Here is a 26,591-nt window from a genome sequence, read left to right as displayed (position 1 = left end):
ACAAAACAACAGCACACAATATAGAAATAGAGAAAACAACAAAATAGTAAGCCCTTTCCTTACTAGTAATTACTCTAAGTAGAAGTGGATTAAGCTCCCCAATAAAAGACACAGAATGACTGAATGGAAAAAGCTCTAACAGCGTTCTCTGTACAAAGGACTCACTTTAGATATAATATTATACACAGGCTGAAAGCAAAAAAATGAAATATTTCATAGAAATAAACAAGAGTGGAAGTGGCCATGCTTATATTGCACAAATTACGTTTTAACTTAAAAACTGACCAATAACATGATGTAATATAAACAGTTCAATTCACCATGAAGATATAAGTTATAAATATTTATATTTATAACCCAACAACAGAGCACCCAAATATACAAAGCCAACATTGACAGAATTGAAGAGAGTATAAACTTTAGCCTAGTAATAATAGGACCCTTTCATCCCTGCTTCATATAAAATACACATCAATCAGATAGAAGACCAATAAGATAACAGAGGATATGAATAACTCTCTAAACCAGTTTGATCTAGCAGACATAAAGAGTGCTCCATCCAACAATAGTAGCACAAACATACTTCTCATGTGTACATGTAACATTGCACAAGATAGAGTATGTTAACAAAACAGTTTACCAAATTTACTTTTTTTTTTTTTTTTTTTTTTTTTTTTTTTTTTTTTGGTGGTGCTGGGGATTGAATCCAGGGCCTTGTGCTTGCAAGGCAAGCACTCTACCAACTGAGCTATATCCCCAGCCCCAGTTTACCAAATTTAAAAATACTAAAATCAAATCTTTTTAGCTATGGTGTAATGAAACGAAGTCACCAGAAAATGGAAAACTGAAAAATTCACAAATATATGGAAATATGACTGCACACTGTTAAAAAAGCAATGGGTCAAAGAGTAGAACAGAGGTTAGTAAGTAATTTGATATGAAAGAGAATTTAAATACAACTTTGAAGTTACAGGAAGAACAAGTTCAGTTTGTCCTCCCATACTTTTATAACACAGAATGCTCATGAACCAAGCAATCATTTCTTCAGAGGTCACCAGCTGGGTATCTGATAATTCAATTCAATTCTGACACTATCTACCTAGAAGTAGCATCAGTTCCCACAGGTTGATGAGTGCTCACTCCAACAGCACTCTATCCCCTTGAAATGCCAGTCCCAAGTGGGTTTTGGAACTTCTGGCTATCTTGTATACGCTGGGGTTTCTATGATCACCTTTCTGGGCCAATTAGTTTGCTAGAGCAGCTTGTAGAATTTAAGGAAATACTTATATTTACCCACCTATTACAAAGGATATTACAATGATAACGTGAAAATTTAGATAGAAGAGATACACAGAGTAAGGTATAGGAGAAAAGATGCAGAGCTTCCTTCCATGCTTTTTCTGGTCATGCCACCCTCCAGGAACCTATAAATGTTCAAGTATTTGAAGTTCAAACCTTTTGGATTTTTATGGAAGCATGTTTGATTAAATTATTAATCATTGATTTATCAGCTCAATCTTCAGACTCTCTTCCCTCTCTGGAACCAGAGGGTTGAAACTGAAATTTCATCTTGAGCTGTTGTGTAGGAGATAAGACACTACTGCCACTCCTGAGATTTCAAGGAATATGTTAGTTGCATGTCAGGGAACTGGAACAAAGATCAAATATATATTTCACAATCTTACAGTTTACAAGAACTCATGGGATTCAGCCAAAGAAGTTCCAAAATGAGGGAAGACATGTACACTGAAAACCACAAAATAGTGTTGAAAGAAATCAAAGATGACACAAATAAGTGAAAAGTCATCCCATGTTCATGTTTTGGAAGATGTAATGTTGTAAAGATGTCAGTACTACCCAAAGCAGTCTGTAGATTCAGAGTAATTCCTATCAAAATTCCAATATTTTTTGCAGAAATAAGAAAACTATCCAAAAATCTCTATGGAATCTCAAACCTGAATAGCCAAAATAATCATGAGAAATAAATACCAGGAGACCTCATTGTTCTTCATTTCAAAACTTATTAGAAAGCTACAGTAATTGAAATTAGTGTGTTATTAGCATAAAGACAGACATGTAGACCCAGTGGAACACAATACAGAACCCAGAAATAAATGCTCCTTTATATGATCAAGTAATCTTTCATGTGATTTCAAGACTACCCAGTGGGAAAGTAAGCTCTTCAAAAAATGGCTTTGGGAAAAATTGAGTCCTTTGGTCAACAGTTTCATTTTAGTACTTTTTAAAATTTTTAATTGAAAAAATGTGTAATTCTTGTATCCATCATTTCTAATGAAAAGTCAACTTCCGTATCATTGATCCCCTATATGTATCTTTTCTCATAGTTTGTAATTTTACAGTCTCTATTTCTTTGACTTTTTGTTTAGAATGGTCAGTATCCTAAAAGTGTACTACCTTTTCCCATTTTCCCTGTTTTGCTTAGTTAAACTTTTGTCTACATTTGTAGTGATTAGTCATTAATGAGGTGATACTATAGCCCTGGTTAAATTTAACATATGGTTATAGGGGGGAGAAATCTATACTGACTTCATTTAAAATTCATGAGCACTGGGCAGGGGTGGTGGCTCAGTGGTAGAGCACTTGCCCGGCACGTGTGAGGCCCTGGGTTCGAACCTCAGCACCACATATAAATCAAGAAATAAATATCCTTCAACAATTAAAAAAAAAAAAAAAATTCATGAGCACTGATTTGAAGTTTTCCCTTGTCTTGCAGTCATAATTTCCTGTTTTCTGTCTCACTTTCCTGAAGAGCTCTGTATACATCCTCTACTTTAATGTAACACCTTTCTACATCCTCAGTCTTTATTAGCTCATTACCTTGCTTATTAGTACTTAGTTGAAAAATTGAGGTAATCAAGAGAACTTTCTTTAAGTTACATTTTCTCCTGTGATTGTTGATGACATATGCAAGCATCCTAGATGAGGCAACTCCTTTTTTGGGGAGATGGGGGTTACTGGGCATTGAACTCAGGGTGCTTTACTGCTTAGGTACATCCCCATTCCTTTTTAATGTTTTATTTTGAGACAGGGTCTTGCTGAGTTGCTTAGGGCTTTGCTCAGTTGTTGAAGCTGGCTTTGAACTTGGAATCCTCCTGTCTCAGCCTCTGGAGTTGCTAGGATTACAGACCTGTGCCACTGTGCCTGGCTACTCCATTCTGTACTGTACCCGACATCTTATGGACAGTTCCAGTTTTATTGCTTTGTCAGTTTCTCACTCTTCTCCATCATCAAATTTTCACTCTTCGTTGGCTGTCTTCATTTTCTCTTCTTTCTTTCTTTTATTCCCTCTCCACCAGCGTTTTGGGGATTAAACCCAAGGGCACTTAACCACTGAGCCACATCCCCAGTCCTTTTTATGTTTTGTTTTGAAACAGGATCTTCCTAAATTGCTTACGGTATTGCTAAGTTGTTGAAACCAGCTTTGAACTTGGGCCTCCTGCCTTAACCTCCTGAGTTGCTGGAATTATAGGCATGGGCCACTGTGCCCTACTCTCTTTCTTTCTTGAACCCTGCCAATAAAATTCTCTAGGTTGAGGAGAATGATATCCATTGTTAAACTTAATGGTCAACTCTTAGATTCCCCATTTTTTTTACTTTATTCTCTTGACATTCCTTATTATCCCCTTATGTCCCTAGTTTTAAACTCTATTTCCACAAAATTGACACAGGTGCATTAAAATAGCTTAGAAATCATATCTGGAGTGTGTGCGCATGGGCACGCACACACACACACACACACACATAAACTAATACAATAATATTATTATTGCATAATTATATAGTATATTTAAGTTTTTATAGGTATTCCAAATCTGGGATGATGGAACAAAATAGGTTCAGAATACTTTCTTCCCCAGATTACTGAGGATTGAACCCAGGAGTGCTTTTACCACCAAGCCCTTTTTATTTTTTATTTTTGAGACAGGGTCTTACTGAGTTGCCCAGCCTGGTGTGGTGCGATCCTCCTGCCTTGGCCTCCTGAATTGGTGGGACTGCAGGCATGCACCACCATGCCCTGCTAAAACATTGCTTTACTTGGCTTGTTAAGACATAATATGTTCATTGTGTTTGGCCTTCCTCAGTCTTTTCTGCTGTGCAGGTTTGCTAAGTAGGTCTCTGTTCTTGGAACTCCTCTCTTTTTAATCCTCATATATTCTCTTGATGATTCTCATTCACTTGTATGATTTTAAATGCCTTCCTTCCAAAACCCTCTCTATTCTTTATGTTTTCTTCATCTTGTTTAATGTGATTGAACATTGTTCAGGCCATAAATCTTGGTATAATTCTTAGTTCACACTTAAATCAGATAAATTTGCCAGCCAATCTTTTCATACTGTCTGCGTAAAGCATTTCCTACACAAAACATGTAACAAAAAACATTTAAAATATACTTTTATCACATCCCCACTTCTGCTAGACACTATTATCATGTTTCATCTATATTATTATCTGATCTTTCTTATGCTCTTTAGTCTTCATTCTCTTTTATATAGTGATTATATTTCACGCCATAGAATGTTACTCCTCTGTTTAAACCTTCTAATAACATTTGATTTCCTTCAGATTAAAAGCCAAAAACCCTTTATTATACTATAAGATTTGACCTCCATAACTGCTAACTAGGTCCTCTTCTACTCTTCAGCCCTTCTTTGATTTAGCTCCAGTGACTATGGCTTCTTTGCTATCATTAAACATTATGAATGTGCTTTGTACTTGCTAGCATGCTGTATTTTTTACTTATTCTGTTTTGTTTATAGTCTGACCCATTAGAATATAAGTGCCATGAATATAGTGCTTTTTTTTTTTCCTTTTGTTATAAGCACTGGGTATATAGCATTTGGTGCCTGGCATGTAATAGGCACTCAAGATTAAATTTATCCCTTAATAAATGGAACCCCCTCCCAACTGTTTTAAAAACTTTATTTTCAGATCCGTGATTCAAATTGCAACTATGAGGCCTTTATGAACATTATTAAATTGAGTGACAATATTGGAGAATTGGAAGCAGTTAGAGACAAGCAGCAGAAGAATTACAGTATCTTAGATCTTTAGATACAGCTGGTGATGGTAAGTTCATTAAGTAAAAAAATGCTTTCTTTAAGGATATTATATCTTTAAATAAAACTTTATTTATCTGACTGCTATTTTATGCTATTAGCTATTTTCACCTTAACTAAATAAGTCTTATTATGTAACTTGTGTTTAGAGTAAAAGCATATTTTTTGAATATGTGACTGTGATAATGGAATTATGCCTAAAGAATGGATAATAGGATGGTTAAATTTTAATGACATAATTTCACTGTACATAATTTCAGATTGTTTCTTTTACTAGATAAAAATTTACTGTATTGGTTATTTTTTAAAATTACAGCCCATGCATATTTAAATTATTTCATAAATACTAATTACCGTTTTCTAGCTCATGATAAATTTGTTTGCTTTTAGATATCAACACATTAAAATCAATAAATAGCTTATATTTGTAAGAAAGTATGTGACTCAAGAATACAGCGGTTGCAGTCAGGCAAAGTAAGTATAAGTACTTTTGAATTAATATTTAGTTATAAATGCTTTCTAATGATTAAAATGCTAATAAGTGACAAAGTTCAGTTTGTTAATTTGTTATTTTTAGTTATACATGACAGTAGAATGTGTTTTGGCAAATTATACATACATACACTATAACTTATTCTAATTAGAATCCTAATCTTGTGATAGCTCATGATGCAGAGTTACCCTGGTCGTGTATTCACATATAAGACTAGGAAAGTTATGTCCAATGAATTCTACTGTCCTTCCTATTCCCCTTCTCCCTCCCTTCCCTTTGTTCCCCTTTGTCTAATCCAGTGGACTTACATTCTTCCTCTTCCCATCTTCCCTTGTTGTAGGTTAGCATCCACATATCAGAGAGAACAATTCAGCCTTTGGTTTTTTGGGATTAGCTTATTTCACTTAGCATATTCTCTCCAGTTCCATCCATTTACATGCAAATGCCATGATTTCATTCTTCTTATGACTGAGTAATATTCATTGCGTATATATAACATATTTCTTTATCCATTCATCTGTTGAAGGGCACCTAGATTTTTCCATAGCTTGGCTATTGTGAGTTGAGCTGCTGTGAACATTGATGTGGCTTCGCCACTGTAGTATGCTGATTTTAAATCCTTTGGGTATACACTGAGGAGTGGGATAACTGGGTCAAATGGTGGTTCCGTTCCACATTTTCTAAGGACTCTCCATACTGCTTTCCATTGTAGTTGCACCAATTTGCAGTCAACAACAATGTATATGAGTAAAAAGGGTTGGATATTAACCAGTGCTTTCACAAGAATTTTCTCTTGTGTAGTATAGTATGATAAGTATTTATTAAAGCAAAGCAAAGCCAATTAGTTAAAACACTACTTGAGCTTTCTCCCCCATAGTGCTGCTGGGCCTCCATGTCTCTGTTGAGCTGTGGACACCAGTCTCAGTTCCTTAGGATAGGGTTGCTAAAGGTGTCAAAAGTAAGCTTTAAGATATGCCAAGGGAAATTTAGAAGAGAGTGTAAAACTTATTACTATATTCAGGTAACACTTGGGATCTAGGGCAAAACAAGTATATACTCAAATACAGGATGATAGCTATCATTTGCCAGATTGTTTAAGCCAGTATGGAAGGGGATACTAGTCTGTATAGCATATATATTTGACTATCAAAATAGTGTGAAGTAGGGCTAACCAATTATGCTGCAGAGTATTAAGCTGACTTAAAGCTGGCCAATAGGCTTCTTAATAGGTTGCCATGGGAAAGACCTATGAAGACCAAGTGGAAGTAACTGGAGATGAATTTAATTGGAAAGCATTGTATGGAGGAGATTCAGATGATTACAGCGCAGAAAAGCACTGATGATCAACCTATACCGTCACCTGCTATTTATTGCCAGATCCACTGCTCAAACTCTAAAGAAAGCTGTGGATGGAGGTTTCACTATTTCTTACAGTCCAAAATGATTCCTAGTTATAATCTTGAAAGCATTGAGCTCAGTGCAGAAGTACATCGGGAAGCATATCATGGGTCAGGGCAGATTATATGCCTTACCAAATGGAAGAAGATGAAGATGTTTACAATATACACGTCTCTAGTACAATAATTACAGTGGTGGTTCAAGACATGATGGGAAGGATGTGTGAGAAAGCTCATGAGTGCTAGGTGAAAGAAGAAGTCCAAGAGAGAAGTTGAAAAGAGGTGAAACTATCCCCCAACAACGCTTGCCCAGAAGAAAGATTGGGTAGCTTAAAAAGAAGGTGGGCTTTCTCACTCAGCTCAGGAACAGGCTGCTGAGAGCTAAATAAAACAACAGTTTTTTGTGTAACGATAGTAAACTCATTGACCAAACAAATTTAAAAAAATAGCTTGAAACATGCAAAGGATTAAAGATTTTATTTTATTCCTTGATATTTTATTTACTTATTTAGAATTTATTCAAAATTCAACATTTATTGAGTTTTTGAATCAGGCACCATTTTAGGTGAACCAAATAAACCAACTCTTTGTGGAGCTACCTTTTCATTGCACAGTCAGAAAATGAATGATAAGCAAATGGATATATGATATCATGATGATATCTGCTATAAAAAAATGTAGCATTTGTAGCAGTGTAGTATAGAAAATGAGTGTTTTAGGTAGATGCTGAGAGATTGCACCCATGAGCACAGAGAAATCTGAAAAACATGAGAGTTAGTCTTGTGGTTTTTGTTTGCTTAATTTTGAAGTCTTTATAGCAGAAGTGAAAGCAAGGGCAAGGGCCCTGAGATAGAAATGTCTTTGGTGAGTTATAGATAGTCGTTGTGATTAGGTGGGTGAATAAGGATTATATGATGAAGTTTCAGAACCTGGGGACAAGATTGTGTATGGTTTTACGGGCTATAGTTAAAATTTTATTTTATTTGATTGTGATAGAAATCAGTTGGAGATTTGTCATGACAAGTGACATGATCTGATTTATGAGATAAAGTGAATTCTTTGATTTTTTTATGAAGAACAATGTGGTGGGATGGTGGGGGTAAAGGATGGAATGAGTAAGACTGCTGCTTTAGACCAAGTGAGAGATGTCTGTGGAGGTTATGAGAAATGATTAGGGACTGAATATGGTGCTCATAGGATTTGCTAATGAGCTAAATATGGGGTTAAAAAAAAAACTCAGGGATGATTCCAAGGTTTTTGCTCTGAGCAACTTCAGGAATAGTATATGCTATTTACTGAAATGTCAAATTGAAGGTGGAGGAGGTTTGCAAAAGAGAACCAAGTTCTTGATATTTTAATTTGACATCCTTTGAGAGATCAATTATAGATGCAAATTGGTAATCTTGAGTTCAAGGGAAAGTTTAGTGATAGAGGTGACTCTGAATCCTCAGAATTTATCAAATGTTGGTTTAATGTTGAGACTGGATAAGGTTATCTAAAAGAGTGTAACTAAGAGCATACCAATGATTTGGTCCTAAGTCACTTCAGTCAATAGAGTTGAAGATGAATTAAGGGATCCAGTGGAAGAAAGAAAGAAATGGCCAATAAGATTGAAGGACACTCTGGGAATGTGATATCTATAAAGTCCACAAGTGTGAAGTGTTTAACAAAGAAAAGAGAGGTCAAGTGTGTCAAAGGAGGATAATTTTGAGTAAAATGAAGACAGAATTGGCCATTGGGCTTGCCACTATGGAAATTACTGTTGATCTGAAGAGAACAGGTTTTGTGAAGTAGCGAAGAAACCTGATTGGAGTTTGTCTAGGGAAGAATGGGAAGAAAAGAATTAAAAAACAGTGCTTGTAAATAGCTCTTCAGAGGAATTTTACTATAAAGAAGAATAGAGATTTGGCGGTTTAAGCAAAGAAAAAAAAAAAAATATATATATTTTAGTACCATTAGTTTTTAGTGTAGTCAACATTTTGGCTCTGGTTTTCTATTTTGGAAATTTTGTTTTGGCTTACTATTAAAATTGGGTAATGTATTTAAATTCCATACTGAATGGAAGAATTTTTTTAAAATCTTGAATTCAGTTTGCTAGATGAATTTAACATACTGAAACATTACTAATGAAAATACAAACCTTGATATTCAAAAAGACATTGTCATATGTGTATTGTTAACTATATTTAAAGCTACTTTATATAACCATGTAAATTAGAAAATGATTGTGTTTTCTTTAAATAGTTACCTTATCCAGACCTTAGAGTTTGTGTTCTTTCAGCATCATTATTTAGAGTCTGTTTGCCCTAATGCTTTTTCATATTGGATGCTCTTAAAATTTAGATATTTTTGTTCAGAAGCCTGTAGAAATCAATTCTGTATTGAATATCAAGCTTTATCTTTTATTGTCTCAGTTCATCCAGTATTTTCCTTTGGAAAGTAATCTCAGAATCCCCACAGATTTATAACCATTTTACTTAGAATTTTACTTATAATATTACAAATAAAGTTATACTGAATACTCTTCCCCTGCCCTATGTGTGACATTGCTGCTGTTACTCTATGCCATGCATTTCAAGTCCATTACCTGTTATTCAGCAGCACTATAAAGGGAAATACTGATTACAGAGGCAGATTTGTCGTTGCTGTTGCTTTTTATTTTCTCTTTTCAAATTTTTCTTCTTCATATACTACTGCTAGTATCTGCCATGAATAAGGCACCCTATCAAATCTTTTTTCAGTCAAGGATAGTGAGATGTGGATTTGGTGGTAGAAGTCAGTGAAGATAGTTTGCAGTGATGTTATGAATTTTAGGGGAAAAGCTGCAAAATTTGAAAACAGATTCATACTTAACCAACTTTGTCATCATAGATAACCTTTCTAATCTTCATTTTTATTATCTGTTCAATGAAGTTGGGGACACATACCCAATAGAATTCCTATGCATCTTAAATTAAGTAATGTGTATAATGTAATCAGCATAGTGTCTAGCACGCAGATACTCTTTAACTTTTGGATCCACTGTCCCCCTCTTTTTGCATGTAGGTAATTACTTCAATCTATGACTGTGAACAGTATATATAATTTTTAATAATAAAAACTGCTTACATAATCTGAAAAGAAATGTATTTTCTCTGACAATTACAGGTATTTTTTCACATTAAAATCAAACAAACTTCAATAAAAATTGGAAGTATTGCAGTTTATTTACTCTTAGATATATTAAGCATTTCAAACATTCTTTTCCCCCTTTAACTCCTGAATTGTTCATTTTCATTTGAAATATGTAGAGAATACTTGAAAATATTATTTAGATTGATTTTTATATTGGATGAAATTAATGCTAATCATATTTTAATAAATATTTGCTAGGTACCTCTTAAAACAACTAGGAATTTATATTCACTAACCAGAGTATTTTATTGGGAATCAACATGAAAAGGAATGCAGACTATTTTTATTCTATTTTAATTTAATGTTAGATTTTCTTATTTTTCTAAAGATCTTTACCCTCATGAGTGATTTGATAAAATACTAACCTATATTCACTTTGTCTGTAGGAAATAAATACTGTGAAACTGGCAGCAAACTTTGGGAAACTTTGCACAGTCCCTTTGGACAGCATTCTTGTCGACAATGTTGCACTACAATTTTTTATGGGTAGGTCAATTCATTTTATTTACATAATATAGCCTTTGAATTTTTTTCTGATTTTTTTTTTATTTTGGCAAAATGTACCTAACAAAATTTCATATCTTAATATTTTTAAGTATACAGTTCAGTGATCTTAAATATAACATTGATAATGTACAGTCATCACTTCCATCTGTCTACAGAACATTTTTTTATCTTGTAAAACTAAAGCTTTACCCAATAGAAGGATTGACTTAATTTTTTGAAGGTTCATTCATGTTATAACGTGCATCAGAATTTTCTTCCTTTTTAAGGCTGAATAATAATCCAGTGTGTGTGTGTGTGTGTGTGTGTGTGTGTGTGTGAATGTGTACCAACACTTACACAGACACCACATTTTTACTTATCTATCCATCCATCAAGAGACTCTTGGATTGCTTTGTGTTTTACCTAGTGTAAATGATATTGCTGTGAATATAGATACACAAATAAACCTTGGAGATTTTACTTTCTGGTTATATACCTGAAAGTGGGATTGCTAGATCATATAGTAATTTCATTATGATTTTTTTAAGACCCACTATACTGTTTTAAGTTTAAAGGTTATTAAATTTTGGCTAGTGTGCTGCGTACCATCATTTATTTTCCAAACTCTTTTTCTTTAGAAACCATGGAGATAGAGATTTATTTTATTGTGAAGGAAATAAATGATTATCATAACTAATGGGTATTTGTTAAACTGCTTTTAAAATAAACCTAGGAGATTCTAGTATAAAAAAATTAATATTATGACTAATGGTCTTTATTCGGAACAAATGTTGAATGTTGTTGAAGTGGTTCACTTCAGATGAAGGCTTATGTGGTAGAATTTATTCCCTAGAGATTTTATTATGAAAAATGAGATTTAAAAATCTTTATAATATGTGCTTTCTTTTGTTTCCTATATAACTGGTATGTAATTTAACTTATAACTTGTATTTTCACCTTAAGGATTCGCAAAACATTTTTAAATAGTTGAAACTATAATCCTTCTTACTTACTTATCATACAGCTACCTGGACCCAAAATTGTTTGATGTCTATGTCATTAATGCATTTTGTTTGGTAGATTACATGCAGCAAACTGGAGGTCAGGCACATCTTTTCTTCTGGATGACAGTGGAGGGCTATCGGGTTACAGCCCAACAACAGCTAGAGGTTTTATTAAGTCGTCAGAAAGATGGAAAACATCAAACCAACCAAACCAAAGGTCTTTTAAGAGCAGCTGCTGTTGGAATTTATGAACAGTATTTGTCTGAAAAGGTATGAATACCTTTAATGTTTTCTTCTTTGACATTATCATTAATAATAATTTTTGTCATGCTTGTAAATATGCACTATTTATGCCAGATACAATTGCCTGAGAAAGTCTCATCTTAGAAAAATCTTCGTGTATATTTTTATTCTCATTGTTTAAATGAAGAATCTGGTGTTTAGAAAAATAAATGAACATGCCCAGGGTCACACTAAATAACAAAGTCAAGATTGAAGGTCACACACACTTTAGATTCAAATACGCAGTAAAGGACAGAAAAAGATAAAACATACACAAATGAAAGAGAGAGAGAATGGCTATAGTAATATCAGACAAAATAGAATTGAAGATAAAAATTGTTAAAGAACATCCTATAATGATGGAAGTGACAATCAGAATGATAAAATAGTTACATTTATACATGTTAACAAAGTTCCCAAATATTTTAAACAAAAATTTATAGAATTTAAGGGAGAAAGAGGTATTTCAACAATAATATATACTTTAATATTGTGTTTTCAGTAATTGGTAAAATAATTAGATGGAAAATCATTAAAAATATGAGCCGTTAAAAGCATAAAGCAATTAGAACTATGATATGTAGAACATTTTTCTTCACAGCAAAGTACACATTATTTTTAAGAGTACATGGAATTTCTCAGGATAAAACATATGCTAGACAAGCCTTACTTTAGAAATATTGAAATCACATAAAATTATGTCCTTTAATCAGAATTAAATTAAATTAGAAATCAACAGAAGGAATGTGGAAAGTATATAAATATTTGAAAATTAAGCAATATATTTCTAAAAAGAGTCTGGGTCAATTAGGGATATTAAGAAAGCTATAAATTTTTCTCAAATTTATTTTTAAATCAGCACATAAATTGTGTGTATATGTGTATGACATGATGCTGAAAAAACTAGAAAGTAATTTTAGTTGCAAGTGAAAACACATTGTGTGAGAAGTGATGGGATGCAGTTACAATGGTGATCCAATGTAAATTTATAGATTTGAAACCTCTGAGCAGAGAAAGAAAGATCTAATGTATAGTTAGATGGAAGAAATGGGTTCTGGTGTTAAGTTGTACAGTATAGTAACTATATATAATGATTATGTATTGAATATTTTAAGAAAGAGGAAGGGATTTTAATTTTTTTAATACAAGGTGATCTTTGAGGAGATAGATACTTTAGCATGGTTTGAGCATTACACAGTGTATACATGTTTCTTCAAAACTCATGGAAACAATGAGATTTTTCACACAAAAATGTCAGAAAATAGCTTCCTTAGGTATATGCCTGAAGGGGACTGTTATTCTTGCCTGATCAGTAAAATCATGTTTCGAAATATGGAACAAGACGAATGTCCTTCTTTAATATGAAAATACATTGCAAATGAAGATGGATGAAAAGAGTTACAGGAAACAAATATATTTGCTATTTCTTTAAATATAAATGGTGATCTTTGAAGACACTGAAGGGAATCTATCAAAGGATGAACTAATAGGCTTAAGTTGTTTGAGGTTATATGTATGACGGACACTCATAGTGAACCAGATGACTGTTTTCAAAAAAAGACCACTTGAGAATCAAAAAAATGTCATCATAAAAGCACAGACAATTTGAACAGTATTTTCTCGGTTTCACAAGTTTAAATTATCTATGTTTAAAACTTTTTTTCTGAGAAAGACTTATGATGACGTTATTACACTTCAGACTACTTAAAAATGGGCAATTTAGATGTGGATAGCCTATATGATTTATTTATATGTGCAAAGGCTCTAAATGACAAATGAGCCAAGGATACAAAGTTGGTAGACCTATTTTTGAGAACTTGAAACTAATTCTCGTACATCTTAAAACCTACTCTTTAAATAAAATCCCACTTATTCCAGGCCCAAATGATTTTGTTGAAAGTACACGTCACCACAATAAGAGTGAAACAAAAAATGAACGAGAGTTGGTTTTGAACAGAGAAGAGGTCAAAGTCAAAGTGAGTTTTGCATTTGGCTGCATTCAGCTGTAATGCAGCAAAAAAGAAAAAGATGTCCTAAAGGCTGCAGGCAGTTCACAGAGGTATTATTAGAAACAGAAAAAGTAAAAAAAGTACTGCATTATGGAAAAGATACAAAATTTATTCTTTTGTTTTGTTTTGCTAAATATAGATAGTTTTTTTTATATTCACATTCTGCTTTTATGGATATACATTTTATTTTAAAAGACTTACACTAGTGTATTTCAAGAATATTCAATAACCCACAAAATTTAAATATCTTAGTGTATATACATTCTGCTTTTGTAGTCTTGTTTCTGAATTTTAATAATTAAAAATATAGTATACAATGTAAAGTTAAAGCCAATAGACGTTTTTGAAAGTTAAATAGCTGTGTCACAACATAGAATCATAAACTACTATTACATTTTCTCTCACAGATTTTTAAAAATTAGTTCTATTAATTACCATTAAGTAGTCTTCTTATTTAAGTTATCATTTATGTAATAGAAAAGAATATGTGTTAATAGATAATTTTAGGAAAATAGTTATTTTCATACATTTATTTTAAAATAATATCAAGTACACATGAGTATTTCTTTGGTAGTACTTTTGGGAGAAGAACTCCTGATTGGTTGTCTCATGATGACTCTAAAAATGGTCACACACCAGCATGGGTTTACTAACAGGCGTTTTGAATTGACAAGGGGCATTTATGTTTGTCATCTCATTGCTATGACCAAAATACTTAACAAGGATAACTTAAGAAGAGGAAAAGCCTATGGTTTCAGAGTTCGGTCCATGCTGAGCCCAAGGTGATGCAGAACATATGGTGGAAGGATGTGGTGGAGGAGCAGTTTAATGTGAGTAGTGGCCAGTAAGCAGAGAGAAAGGAAGAAGCACCCTTCCAGGGCGTGCCCTCTGTGACCCACCTACGCCAACTACTTTCCTCCTACCTGTAATCCCTGCCCAGTTAGCCCATTCAAACTAGGATAGAAAGATTACGTTATAGCTTTCATAATCTAATCATTTTCACCTCTGAATATTTCTGCATTAACATAGGAGATTTTGGGGGACACCTCATATCCAAACCATAACAGCATTAGAAGTTGTATAACCCTTTCCTACACGTTTATATCCTGCTATTTCTTTCTTTCTTTTCTTTTTTTTTTTTTTTTTTTTTTGATATACTGTGTTCCTTAGATACTTTATTGGCTAGAATTAGAGAAATTATTTAAGTGATGTGTTTTTGTTAGTTTCTCTAAAAGTTACCATTGTGGGCACTCATTTTCTCTCTACAGCATTTAGAACTAAAAACTCAGATGTCGAAATACCAAAGACACCAAAGCTTTAAATATATAGCTTTTCATCATATTTTTTTAATGTTTCTGAAACTAATTTATTTGGAATCCTGCTTCTATTTTACAGGTTTAGATTGTATACATTAAAAACTTTTTTCTGAGAAAGGTTTGTCATCTGATGACACATATGCTTCAAACTACTTAAAAATGGGCAATTTAGACATGTATAGCCTATATGATTTATTTATAGGTGCAAAGGATCTAACTGATGAATAAGCCATGGGTGCAAAGTTGGTAGACCTATAAAGTGATTTTTGAAATTTAAAGGCCAGATTTTGAATTTCTGGGTAGTATTTGTCACATTAAGTACTTTGAAAGTTCTTGGAACAAATTAATTTTTCAAATTATTTTCCTCCCATATCACATTGGAACTTCGCTATAGCATTGATTATAAAATCAATTTAAGATAATTGTAGTCTCATTTAAAGCCAATTCAAAAAGATTCTTTTAGTGTCAGAAAAGTCAAATGACTTATTCTTTTGGCATTCACAATATACATCTAGTACTATTGAACACTTAACTGTGATTTAACTCCTAATGACAATTTCCTGTGTGCTAGACACTGTGCTGTCTTACATAGATCTCTTTTAAATCTTAAATCTTAAATAAGCTTATGAAGTATTATCTCCATTTTATAGATGGAGTAGCCCAATTAGGGATACCTTGCTCAATAAATATGACTATTTAAACTTGTGCTTGTCTATCAGTCTCCTACATTGTACATTGAAGGGAAGGCTCTAGCTGTATTTCAGATTTCTTAAATATCAAAGTATCATTTACAAACCAGTGATTTGTGTCTGCCAATTACTTTGAATAATGTGATTCTGTTATCAATTCTATTAACTTATATTTAGAAATACAAAATATTACTACTTTTATTTTTCTGTTTCTTAGGCATCTCCAAGAGTTACTGTTGATGACTATTTAGTAGCAAAATTAGCAGATACTTTGAATCATGAAGATCCAACCCCTGAAATCTTTGATGACATTCAAAGAAAGGTATTGTATATTTTATCTTTTTTAAGATAAAAATTCCAGGAAACCGATGAATTATGACAAAAATATAGACCAGGTTTTTGTTTGTTTGTTTGTTTGTTTTTAATATAAGTGACTAATGAGAATAATACTGTGTTGGGTTACTTTGTTTGAATCTGACTGAGACTTCCTAGTTTTATAATTTGATGAATTGATGTACAAATAACATGCCTTGTTCATTTTAATTTGAGCTTTGAGCACTTACATTTACTCTACTTTTTTCTTAGAAAACACTATATCCTAGAACATTATAGTTAACTTACTGTCATGTGACTTGTAGAACCATTTTCAGTGTAATTTAGTTCCTGGAAGGACCAGAAATCATTATTTGGGATATAGTCATATTATTCCTGTCTTATAACTATGATGCATTATCTCAAGACCTCATTGTAGCTTTTGGTGTAATTTCTTTCACCCTATATTTGTATTAATTATTGAATATCTTGAATTATTTTAATAAGGTATATGAATTGATGCTACGAGATGAAAGATTTTATCCTTCCTTCAGACAAAATGCACTTTATGTGCGCATGTTAGCTGAGCTGGACATGTTAAAAGATCCTAGTTTCAGAGGATCAGATGATGGGGATGGAGGTAAGATAGCACTCTGTGTGTGCATGTGTGCACACGTGTGTGTGTGTGTGTGTGTTTATCCCTGTTTATATTCTAATTACCAAAAGAATGACTTTTTAAAATAAAATGGGATCATGGGATCGCAGGAAAATACAAAGGAGAACAATAGAATAGAGGGAGGGAGGAGGGGAGAGCTATGGAAGGTACTAGTGAACAATTGACCAAATTATGCCATATACATATGTGAACATACCACAATGAATTCCACTTTTATGTATAACTAGAACATGCTAATTAAAAGAAATAATAATGGAAAAGAGGAAAAATAGGAGACCAGTAGAATAGAGGAAAGGGATTAGGGAAAGAGAAGTAGGTACTGGGGAGTGTGATTGATCGAATTACTTGCATTCAAAGTGCAAATATGTCTCAGTGAATCTCACTATTATCTGTAATTATAACATACCAATAAAAACCATAAAAAGAATGACCTTTTAAGTTAGATTACAAATGTTTTTAAAGCCCAAATATATTTAAAAATCTATAATGAATTACAAAAGTTGTTGCTATATTAAATTAAAATGTTGAGAATTTATTAACAGATTAGAACAAAACTGCAGAAGGCTCAAATACTTGAAGAATGTTTTCTTGTGGTCAGTTACTCAAATATTTTTATGGTAGTTTTCCTTTTGCTAATAAGTTAATCATGAAATAATATTCTTGCTTGATAATGGAATTATTGGGAAGAATAGGTGAGATAACAATGATTAAGAGCGTATCACAAACTATAAAGTGATATAAAAAAATTGCAGGTTTTTTCCTATTGCTAATTGAATCCTTTTCCAAATCCTTCAATTGAATTGAATTGAACTGAATCCAGTCTTTGAATCTTTTTCCAAGTCTGCATGTGTGGGAGACTTTTCAGCTGGAAGAAACCAGAGGGTTTTTTTTTGGTTTTTTTTCAATTTTTTTTTTTATTGTAAACAAATGGGATTCATTTTCATTCTCTGTACATGGAGTAAAGGCATACCATTCGTGTAATCATAAATTAACACAGGGCAATGTTGTTTGATTCATTCTGCCATTTTTCCCCCTTCCCTCCCACCCCACCCCCCCCTTTTCCCTCTAGACAGTCATTCCCTCCTCCATTCTTACCCCCCTCCCTAACCCTAACCCTAAACCTAACCCTAACCCTAACGCTAACCCCTCCCACCCCCCATTATATGTTATCATCCACTTACCAGCGAGATCATTCATCCTTTGGTTTTTTGACATTGGCTTACCTCACTTAGCATGATATTCTCCAATTTCATCCATTTGCCTGCAAATGCCATAATTTTATCATTCTTTATGGTGGAAATATTCCATTGTATATATATGCCACAGTTTCTTTATCCATTCATCAATTAAAGGACATCTAGGTTGGTTCCACAATCTGGCTGTGGAGAATTGAGCAGCAGTGAACATTGATGTGGCTGTATCTCTGTATTATGCCGATTTTAAGGCCTTTGGGTATAGGCCAAGGAGTGGGATAGCTGGGTCAAATGGTGGGTCCATTCCAAGCTTTCTCAGGAATCTCCATACTGCTTTCCAGAGTGTCTGCACTAGTTTGCAACCCCACCAGCAATGTATGAGTGTACCTTTACCCCACATCCTCGCCAACACCTATTGTTGCTTGTGTTCTTGATAATCGCCATTCTAATTGGGATGAGATGGAATCTTAGGGTAGTTTTGATTTGTATTTCTCTTATTACTAGAGATGTTGAACATTTTTCCATATGTTTGTTGATTGCTGGTAGATCTTCTTCTGTGAAGTGTCTGTTCATTTCCTTAGCCCATTTGTTGATTGGATTATTTGTATTCTTGGTGTAGAGTTTTTTGAGTTCTTTATAGATTCTGGAAATTAGCACTCTATCTGTAGTATGAGTGGCAAAGCTTTTCTCCCCCTCTGTAGGCTCTCTCTTCATATTACTGATAGTTTCCTTTGCTGAGAGAAAGCTTTTTAGTTTGAATCTATCCCAGTTGATCCTTGCTTTTATTTCTTAGGCTATGAGAGTCCTGTTAAGGAAGTCTGATCCTAAGCCAACATGTTGAAGATTTGGACCTACTTTTTCTTCTATAAGATGCAGGGTCTCTGGTCTGATTCCAAGTTCCTTGATCCATTTTGAGTTGAGTTTTGTGCAGGGTGAGAGATAGGAGTTTAATTTCATTCTGTTGCATATGGATTTCCAGTTTTCCCAGCACCATTTGTTGAAGAGGCTATCTTTTCTCCATTGCATATTTTTGGCCCCTTTGTCTTATATGAGAAAATTGTATTTATTTGGGTTTGTGTCCATGTCCTCTATTCTGTACCATTGATCTACCTGTCTATTTTGGTACCAATACCATGCCATTGGATTTATGAGCATTGATCTTGTAACCTGCTACTTTACTGAATTCACTTACGAGTTCTAAAAGTTTCCTGGTGGAATTTCCAGGTTCCTCTAAATATATAATCGTGTCATGAGCAAACAGGGATAGTTTGAGTTATTTTCCAATTCGTATCCCTTTCATTTCTTTGGTTTGTTTAATTGCTCTGGCTAGAGTTTCAAGGACGATGTTGAATAGAAGTGGTGAAAGAGGGCATCCCTGCCTTGTTCCGGTTTTTAGGGGGAATGCTTTCAGTTTTTCACCATTTAGAATGATATTGGCCATGGGCTTAGCATAGATGGCCTTTACAATGTTAAAGAATGTTCCCACTATCCCTATTTTTTCTAGTGTTTTGAGCATGAAGAGATGCTGTATTTTATCAAATGCTTTTTCTGCATCTATCGAAATAATCATGTGATTCTTACCTTTAAGTCTGTTGATATGGTGAATGACATTTATTGATTTCTGGATGTTGAACCAACCTTGCATCCCTGGGATAAAACCCACTTGATTGTGGTACACTATCTTTCTAATATATTTTTGGATGCAATTTGCTAAAATTTGTTGAGAATTTTTTTGTCGATGTTCATTAAGGATATTGATCTGAAATTTTCTTTCCTTGATGTTTCTCTGTCTGGTTTAGGTATCAGTGTGATATTGGCTTCATAGAATGAGTTTGGGAGGGTTCCCTCCTCTTCTATTTTATGGAATACTTTGAGAAGTATTGGAATGAGCTCTTCTTTAAATGAGAAGTAATTACTTTTTCTTAATACAAAGTAGTGAGTTATGCAAGAAAAGTGAAGAGAGAACCCTGTAGAACAGGTCTTCTTAACCATTTTACTTGTGATTCAGTTCAGAAGTGTTTTTTAGGCTCTAATTAAATATCCAGAGTTTGAGAAACTTTCTGATAACCGTTCTCCTAAGTAAATGAGCAGTATAATAAAAAGTAAATTGGAAAGATTTGATTCAGCAATTATTTTAAGAGAGTGCATTAATTATGACCATTTGCTTATGAATAGTTTTTATGGACAGTATCACTTGAGGATAGACATATAATAGATCTACTCAATAGAGGTCATACCTTTAAAAAATATCTCTATTATGGAAGCATTCTAGCCTCCCCTCTCTTCTTCCTACCTTTCTGTCCATACTAGTGAGATCTTATTTTTTAAATACTATAAGGAAATCCAGTTATAGAAGTTTATATTTGAGCTTTAGTAACTTTTATATTGATTATGGATCTGATTGAGACCTTGGTTTTTTTGATTAATGCTCTCTCTGATAAAATTATAATAATACTCTTAAGTAGATTGGATTAATTAAAGAAGATATTCTTTAAAGTACTTCTGAGGGAGCTAGATAGTATAATTAATTATCTAGTTTTTTATATATTTGTTTTTCCTGTTTGTGTTGGAAAGGGTTCTTTTTATAGAGATGGTATGAAATATGCAATATCAACTGTGTATTTACTAACTATCCTAAAATAAGTATTGTAAAGTTTTTATTATTTACATTAATTTTATCTGTCTTAGCATTTGTGGATTTGCTGTACAACCCAGAATGAAAGAAAATATTGAGTCATAATCAACTCATTGTGTTGATCTTGTGATAGTAGCAGTATATTCCATACACTGCTAAAATATAAGATTTCTAAATTATGATTATCCTAAAATACAAGATTCCTTTCAAAGTCTTTTAAATTGACTTTTAGTTTCCATTTGCATCTTTCCATCCAGTTTTCTGTATAACTGATGGAAGCAAACTATAAGTCTTTACAGACTTCCCAAAACCTCATACTTATTCAAAATATAAGTTAGATTAAAAAATATTTTTGAACAGGTTTTAATCATGTGCTTTTCTTATGTATCACTGATTGAATAACTCTTCACTTTTGAATCATAGATTATAGTTTGGAATTGTTTTTTCTATAGAACATTGCTATCTAACATTCTGTGTCCTAATTGATGAGTTTTTATACATTTTATACTGAGAAATTATCCCATTTTGGAAACCACTTTTTAAAAGTATATAATGGGTATAATATGAAACATTATTATGAAAAATGACTTTTGACTTTAGTGTCTTTTTCATTGTTGCTTTTAGGCCAATGATATAACTTTCAAATAATAAATCTTTTGTCTTTTCTCTATGATTATCAGATTCTCCAAATTTTTGTTATAGACATTTTGAAATGTTGACTACTTTTTAAAGCATTCCAATATAATTGTCTAATTGTCTAATACAGTATTACTGTGTTCCTGACCCTAAATGTAGTCTACAATAGCCCAAAATGAATGGACCAAGTCTTGTTGTCAGTGTAAAGTGTTCTCTGGTGTTTTTCTTTGCAAACTTAAACATATTATTTTAATCAAAACTAAATAGGTAGCTAATTAGCTGAATGGCTTGCTTGAACATGCTCTCTTTCTCTCTCCTCTTCTCCTTTTCCCCTCCTCTCCTCTTTCTTTCTTCTCTCTTTTTATTCATGATTGCTTTCTTTAGTTAGATCAGCTTTCAATTATTTTAAAAGTATAGGCTGTATATATATACACCACAGTTTCTTTATCCATTCATCAATTGACGGGCATCTAGGTTGGTTCCACAATCTGGCTATCGTGAATTGAGCAGCAACATTGATGTGGCTGCATAACTGTAGTATGCTGATTTTAAGTCCTTTGGGTATAGGCCTAGGAGTGGAAATAGCTGGGTCAAATGGTAGTTCCATTCCAAGTTTTCTAAGGAATCTCCACACTGCTTTCCCGAGTGGCTGCACTAATTTGCAACCCCACCAGCAATGTATGAGTGTACCTTTTCCCCCCATGTCCTCGCCAACACCTATTGTTGCTTGTATGCTTGATGATCGCCATTCTAATTGGGGTGAGATAGAATCTTAGGGTAGTTTTGATACTCAGCCATAAAGAATAATAAAATTATGGCATTTGCAGACAAATGGATGAAATTGGAAAATATCAAGCTAAGTGAGATAAGCCAATCTCAAAAATCCAAAGGACGAATGATCTCGCTGATAAGTGCATGATGATAGATAGAACCAGATTTACAAATAATTTCTTAATGGCTAGTAAACACATTAACTTGAAACTGTGTATGAATGTTGTTTTACCTTAGGTTTATTTGTGTTCTTAAATACTTTAATTGCTATTTCCTTAGATATAAGGTAAAACCCCAAAGGAAAAGATTATTGCTTGATACCTTGTAATAATCTTTAATTGACTATTCTCTAACGTTTATTTAAATTTTTTTCCCTCATTGCTTTTTAATTAAATTTCACTGCATTTTAAATATCCTATCCTTTGGACCATTAGCTACATACTGATTTAAGAGTCTGAACTTCAGATGTTCTCAAAACGATTCTAGTACCCAGAATAAATGAATTTGATAGATACATTAAAAAATCAACTCATTTGTCCCTCACACTAATGACTAATTTTATTTGTAATATTTCTTAATTCATTGAGACAGAAGGGACAAAATAGTTCCAACATTTCCTAATGGACTTCACTCTTCAGTGTTTTTCTCATGCTTACATTGTTTTGGAAAACTTGATACGATAAAAATACTTAATAATTACATTTCTGTACATGAATGCCCTTTTATTTTTGGTCAGCTGTCGGGTACATGGTACACGTTTTCACCAAAATGCCTGGTTGGTTTGGAAATTTAGTATTTAAGAAATTAGGTGTTTAGGAGTGTTCCACATTATTCCTTTTTGTTCTCTTCATGTCTTGGCTTCTTTGTGTTTGAACTTTAAATAAAGCAACCACCAAAAGCTTTTTACCTTATACTAATTTGAATTTTCCCTATACAGAATCTTTTAATGGATCTCCTACAGGAAGCATAAATTTGGTAAGTACTATTATGGGTATGTTTATTATTAAAGTCACTTGAAAGTAATGTGAAAGACTGGGCCTTTACATATGTAAATACGTGATATATTCAAAACCCCAAATTGTTCTTTAGTATTATTTAAACATTACTGTGCTTTTAAAGGAAATGTTAAGTTCATATATAAGACATCTGCATGTTAGCACCTTAAATATTTAATTTTTATTTCAAGGAATGGGTTTATGGTTATACTGGCATAATTGCAGTTGCATTTTATAAAGGAATTGATGTTGTTTTTCGTTCTAATATTTATGCTTTGAGATCAGTAATTTCTTCTCACATTAGAAAAGAGATATAAAACTATTGAGGATAATAAAAGCCTCTAGATATTTCTTAAAATCTGCACCAAAACAAATTCAAGTGTGTGTAAAAATATTAGAGTTTCACAGCAAGGTGTATCTATCTTATGATTCAAAGTTTACATGTTTTTAGCATGTACACTGCCATTGGAATTTCATGTCTTCAGGATGAAGTATGAACAGATGGACATTTCATTTCACTTATGTCCAGCATTGCCATTAAATAACTTATTTTCTAAAATTCTGTTAGGAAGAAATATTTATATTTTATGAAATTTTCAATCTACAGTTTGGATGGAGGAGTTGGAGCAAGGGGTAAGGGAAAAGTAAAGGAGTATTTGTTTCATTTTTCCTTCCACTTATTTTTCTTTTAAACCTTTTGTAATAGCTAACTGGTTGAGAGGTCTGTTGTCTTGTTGTCTGTAACCTTATTGAATAAGTGTTCTGGTACTGTACAAAGTTTAACCTTTAGCAAAACACTGAAAATGTCCATAGTAATATGTCAGATATTTTATGACTTTTAAGAAGTTTTCTTACATCATTTGGCATCATTACTGTTTACTTTTTTTAGTGCAAAGTGTACAACAGAAAAGGAATTGCCCTTGGAGCATGAAGGAAATATTAGCAATAATGTTCATTGTACAGAGAATGTTTCCAAAGGAGAGAAAGTATTTCTTTGATTTGTAATTTTTAGTTTTAAAACTTGTAGTGTTTGTACAAGTGTTTAAACTCTAGCAAAATTTTATTTTTATTTATTCCATTCCTGGAATAAATGCCTTTTCAAATAAAAACATCCTTTGTGTTACAATCTCGATCAAAAAAAAGTGAAAAGGTCACATTTAAGGCCAGTGACTTGCAATATTTGTTATTCTCATAAATCTAAGTCAGACTTTTTAAAAAGTAGCTAAAGTCTTTCACATTCTTTTTAAAACACAAAACTTTAGTGACTGGCTGCATTTTAAAAGTAGTTTGATTATAAACAAAATCATGATAGTTTATTCTAATATACTAAGCAAAAAAGAGATTTAATGTTTTTGACATTTTACTCATTTATCAATTGAAATTGGCAGGTAAATTCATGCTAGCACTTCTAGCAGTGCCATTGTAATTGTTTGCTAAACCATCATAGAAAATTTGTGTTTTTAGTTTGGCACAATTGCACACACCTTATTCCCAGCTACTTGGAAGGTTGTGGCTGGAGGATCACTTTAGCACAGAAATTTGAGGCCAGTGTGAGAAATGTGGTGAGATCCCATCTCAAAAAGGGTTGGGGGGGGATTTGTATTTTCAGTTTTTGCCGAACTATTATGTTAAAACACACATCACATTTTCTTTCAAGAAATTTAAAAATCTTAAGGATTAGTTTGTAAGTTGTATTTTATTTCAGCACAACATTAATATATACTTATTTTGAAATCAGTTTTATCCATCAGTACTTAACATTTCTAAATCAGATGTAGATCTGTAGTTAATATTCCTTTTACTAATTGTAATTTTATAGTCTACTTGTTATTTATTTGTGCAATATAATTAATAACTAACATTTAAGAGACTTTTAAAGTGGTAAGTACATTTAGATTTTAAAATATAATCTGCAAGGGAAGGTTAATAAAGATTTTGCTGTTTTTATTAACATATTTTTCTGTGTGTCATGTAAACACTTAAAATTTTAAGTACATTGTTTTTTTCAAATATTTCAAAACATTTTTATTCACATTGTATTCTGGCAAATATGTAGAGCAAGTATGAACAAAATTTTACCATTGGAAAAACTGAAATATAAGGAGTAGTTGATAAGGCTAAAGTCTCTTAAGGAACCATATTTTTTTAAGGTACCATATTTTACTGCATAATCATTGCCATTGCATAAATTCATATTGACAGATATTCTGTGCATCCTAATCTTGTACCACAGTTTAGTAATAAATGATTTTTAGTAATAAATGATTTTAAGTAATACTAGCACAGTTGCTTTAAAAAGCTTCACATAATGACCGTACCCCAATTTTTTGCCCCCCCCCAAAAAAAATTGGCATAAAATATGCAATGATCAGGTGGCGAAATACAGTATCAGTGCCAGAACCCTTTGATGTACATGTGGGTATACGTTGATGTGTCAGTTTGTTTTCTTTTAATTTATACTTAAAGGCCACGGTTACAAAATACTCATTTGGAACAGTCAGTAATATTGAAGATTATAATTTTAATTCAATTATAGTTTTCAAACATAATTCCACTACCAAAAACCTTAGTCTGTGAATTCACTTCACTTAATAAGTAATCTTAATAGGTAACATTTGTTTTCCTAGGCAGTTTTCTAAATATTTTGCATATTTTATTTAATCCTCAGATAAACCTAAGATGTTGATATAATACCTAAGGAATCTAAATTTACTGATAAAATTATTCCTGAATTAACAAGTATTAAAAGAATACAAAGGGAGCTGTAGTATATTTCAAATTTAAATATTAAACTGTATCTACTTATTTTTCCTTAGTTTTTATTTTATTGCCATATGTTGAATATAGTTGAAAAGTAACAATTTGCAATATATGGACGGGCAGTGAAGAAGAAACAATCTGATTGGTTCAGTTGGTTACTAAATTATTCTATAGTTTCTTAATTTCTTAATCTTGGCTTTTCTCATTCTTAGTGTAATAAAATGAGTATAATTATTTTATAGGGGTATGATAATACAAATAATATAAAGTTTGCCTGCAAAAAAATATGAAGTGTGTATTTTATGAAGAATTATATAATAGTTTAAAATTAAAAATTTGTTTCCTGATTTTTTTTCAGTCTTTAGATGACCTTTCAAGTGTATCTTCTGATGACACAGTACAACTTCATGCTTACATATCAGACACTGGTAAGAGACTTTGTAGAATAATTATTACTTTAAAACTATTTTTTCTTATATCCCTAAGTTATTTTCCATATTTACTTTTACAAATTATATTTTTGTTTTGTAGCCACCATATTTTTAAGTCCTCCAACCCCTACCACCACCATACCCTCTCAGCATGTTCTTCACTAGATTCTGTGGTGTTTGCTTGGGCATTTTTGTTTTTCTAAGGTTGTCATTATTACCATTTTAAAATGTTTTATATTCCAAGTATTTTTTCA

The 26,591-nt window shown here is 32.5% G+C and overlaps 1 protein-coding gene across 1 annotated transcript in view; it reads left to right on the top strand.

Moving 5' to 3' along the window:
* The window catches only part of LOC306668686 (sorting nexin-13-like), a 160,943-nt gene that overhangs the window by 98,276 nt on the left and 36,076 nt on the right, over positions 1-26,591 (top strand). The window contains 10 exon segments of the mRNA XM_079152328.1: positions 4,951-5,038; positions 5,041-5,088; positions 5,469-5,499; positions 5,501-5,552; positions 10,529-10,628; positions 11,709-11,902; positions 16,146-16,250; positions 16,748-16,880; positions 23,089-23,126; positions 26,265-26,334. Of these exon segments, the coding sequence (XP_079008454.1) occupies positions 4,951-5,038; positions 5,041-5,088; positions 5,469-5,499; positions 5,501-5,552; positions 10,529-10,628; positions 11,709-11,902; positions 16,146-16,250; positions 16,748-16,880; positions 23,089-23,126; positions 26,265-26,334 (859 nt within the window).

This window comes from Sciurus vulgaris (genome assembly GCF_902686455.1).
Source record: "Sciurus vulgaris genome assembly, chromosome: 8".
NCBI classification, from domain to species: Eukaryota; Metazoa; Chordata; class Mammalia; order Rodentia; family Sciuridae; genus Sciurus; species Sciurus vulgaris.
The sequence above is the reverse complement of the archived record's forward strand: the minus strand, read 5'-3'. Positions and strand labels throughout refer to the sequence as shown.